This window comes from Olea europaea, unplaced genomic scaffold, assembly GCF_002742605.1.
Source record: "Olea europaea var. sylvestris unplaced genomic scaffold, O_europaea_v1 scaffold16806, whole genome shotgun sequence".
NCBI classification, from domain to species: Eukaryota; Viridiplantae; Streptophyta; class Magnoliopsida; order Lamiales; family Oleaceae; genus Olea; species Olea europaea.
In genome coordinates this window covers 1-2353 of record NW_019234481.1, presented here as the reverse complement: position 1 = coordinate 2353, position 2353 = coordinate 1, and the positions used below count along the sequence as shown (strand labels likewise).

The window sequence follows — 2353 nt, the reverse complement described above, 5'->3', positions numbered from 1 at the left end:
ATGAAAGGAGGTATGTTGATGCTCTAAACAACCTTAACGAGTCTCCTGAATTCAGGAATCAGCTAGGTGGGTCTCAGGTAATGTGGTCATTAGATGATGTCAATGGTGCTGAGCAGTACTTTAATCAGATGAGTCTAGAGGGTAGCATCCATGGTCAGAGGAATGCAGAGTTGTCTATGGCATATGTTAATTTGCGTCAGCTTGCAATTCCTCATTTGGGTTCTGGGCAGCCCCAACAACCAGTTTCTCAAAGGTACTCTGACAATGAGGCTCCATGGAGTCCTGCTTACTATTCACCTCAGCAACCTGGAACATTGGACCAAAAGCCTTTGGCTGAGTTTCCAACTTCGCCTTCATCTTCCCGTTATCGGGCTCCATATGGGGAGTTTTCAGACAGAAATTTTGATAGAATGCCTGAGGAATACAATCGGCCTCCAACCAATCATCATAACACATATGAGCAGCCGCTGCAGTATACTGAGAATATGGTCTTGGTTCCAACAGGACCTGTATGCAGTGAAAATGTTGGTTTTCCAGGTAATATACTTCATGGTACTGGTTGTGAGCATTGCCCGATAATGTTTCCAAGAAATCAACTTTACCCAGATACCCCTTGGAAGCCTGGAGAACAGCCACGTCTAGAGCCAACTAACATGGGGAATGGATATCATACAGTCACTAATTCTTGTGTTGAGTGCCCCCCTAATAGGGAAATGTACACATTGGATCCAGATGCAAACGTGCACCATCCATACTTCTATAATGAGAGCCGTAGTCATGAAAGAGGATGGGTTTTACAACATCAGTTAAATCCCCAGCCTGACGAACCTAGACCACATGTTTCTATAGCTGGAAGACTGGGGGTGGCTGATAACTATATAATGGAAAATGGTACAAGTACTCCTCTTGGGCAAGGCAGTTTATGTGATGTCCACCCTGTGCAATCCCACTATGTCCATCATGAAGATATACGGTATGCCCGACCTGTTGCAGACGTTGGTAATCTAGTGTTTCATGACCAAGCTGTGGCCACTGGATCACAGGTTCATGTTCCGTCTCTGGACGAGCATGGAGTTTGTTGCAGCAATCTTCCCTGTACATATGGAGCTGATAATGTGTACCAGGTTCCTCATGGCAATGTGCCTTTGCATGCTTTATGGAGAAATGGTCATGGCCCATTGCTAGGAGGTCCCTCTCATGAAACACCTGTTTTAGCTCAGCTAGCAAATGGCTCTGTCAGCACTGGATTTATGAGGGGTACAGTGGATGGTAGCCCCAGGTTGCGAACTGAGTTGGAGAATCAAAATCTTTGGGTAGAGTCGCCACAAAAACTTGTGGGCTTTGATGAGTCTCGTGGCCAAGCTCCAACATTGGTCCCCACCGTCGAGGGTCCATTTACTATGCAGTCCAGCCCATCAGTCCCAGACATGACTAAATTTGCTGGTCCCATAACGCATCTTACAAAATCCGATTCTGCTTTCATTTTTGATGACAAGTTGGTCACTGCAGCTTCCATGTCATGCCTGAGAAATGATGCTGATATTGCTGAACCAGTGAAGTTGGATGAGGACAGTATCTATAGAAGGAGCAAAGAACTGAATCTTGGAGGGGAGGTTGGAGATACTAACATGCATGTAGTCAATGACAAAAATCCTGATGCAATGGAACCTGCCAAGTCTATGAATTTTGTAGCGGAAAGCAATGGCAGGATGGAAGTGGAAGAAACCAATGCTGGCCTTGCTGCTGAGCTGCAGGAAGACTGTTTGAGCTTGTTACCTGATTTTGTTGCCTCTGTAAAAGAAGTGGCTTCGGCATGTCTGAAGGTGGAAGCTAAAGTTCGAGAAGATACTGATTTTGGAATTGAGCATAATGTAGTTGCAGGAGATGATGCACAGCATGACCCGGATGGATTGGTGAGAATCAACCACAGTCTTTCTTAATAATTTTCTGTTGTGTATTTTGTCATTAAAACAACCTCTCTTGTTGTATAGGGTGGCAATGGAGACTTAGAGATGGGTTCTGATAATGACAATCTCAGCGATTCCAAGGTCGAGCCCACTACTGCTGAGGCTGAAGCAATTGATAGAGGATTGCAGGTTCCCATTTTACATGTGGATATATGATCTGTTTTACTTACAATATACATGTAGTTAAGCATACTATTCCATCTGTTTGTCACCACATCCATTTGGGACTTCCTTTTCCAGAAAATCGATGCATTAAGTAATTATATCTTGTCTTCTAACGTTCCACCATCTATTGTTGCTACATCATTTTCCATGTAGACAATTAAAAATGAAGATCTGGAGGAGATCCGAGAGTTAGGCTCTGGAACCTATGGTGCTGTTTACCA

At 44.2% G+C, this 2353-nt stretch overlaps 1 protein-coding gene across 1 annotated transcript; it reads left to right on the top strand.

Annotated features, from left to right (window-relative positions):
• Positions 1-55: 55 nt before the first annotated feature.
• LOC111377575 lies at positions 56-2096 on the top strand (the record flags this gene model as incomplete). Its single annotated transcript, XM_023000703.1, has 2 exons — positions 56-1913; positions 1992-2096. Coding segments are annotated over 2 exons (1963 nt in total), but the record flags the coding sequence as incomplete, so codon positions are not given.
• Positions 2097-2353: the final 257 nt, after the last annotated feature.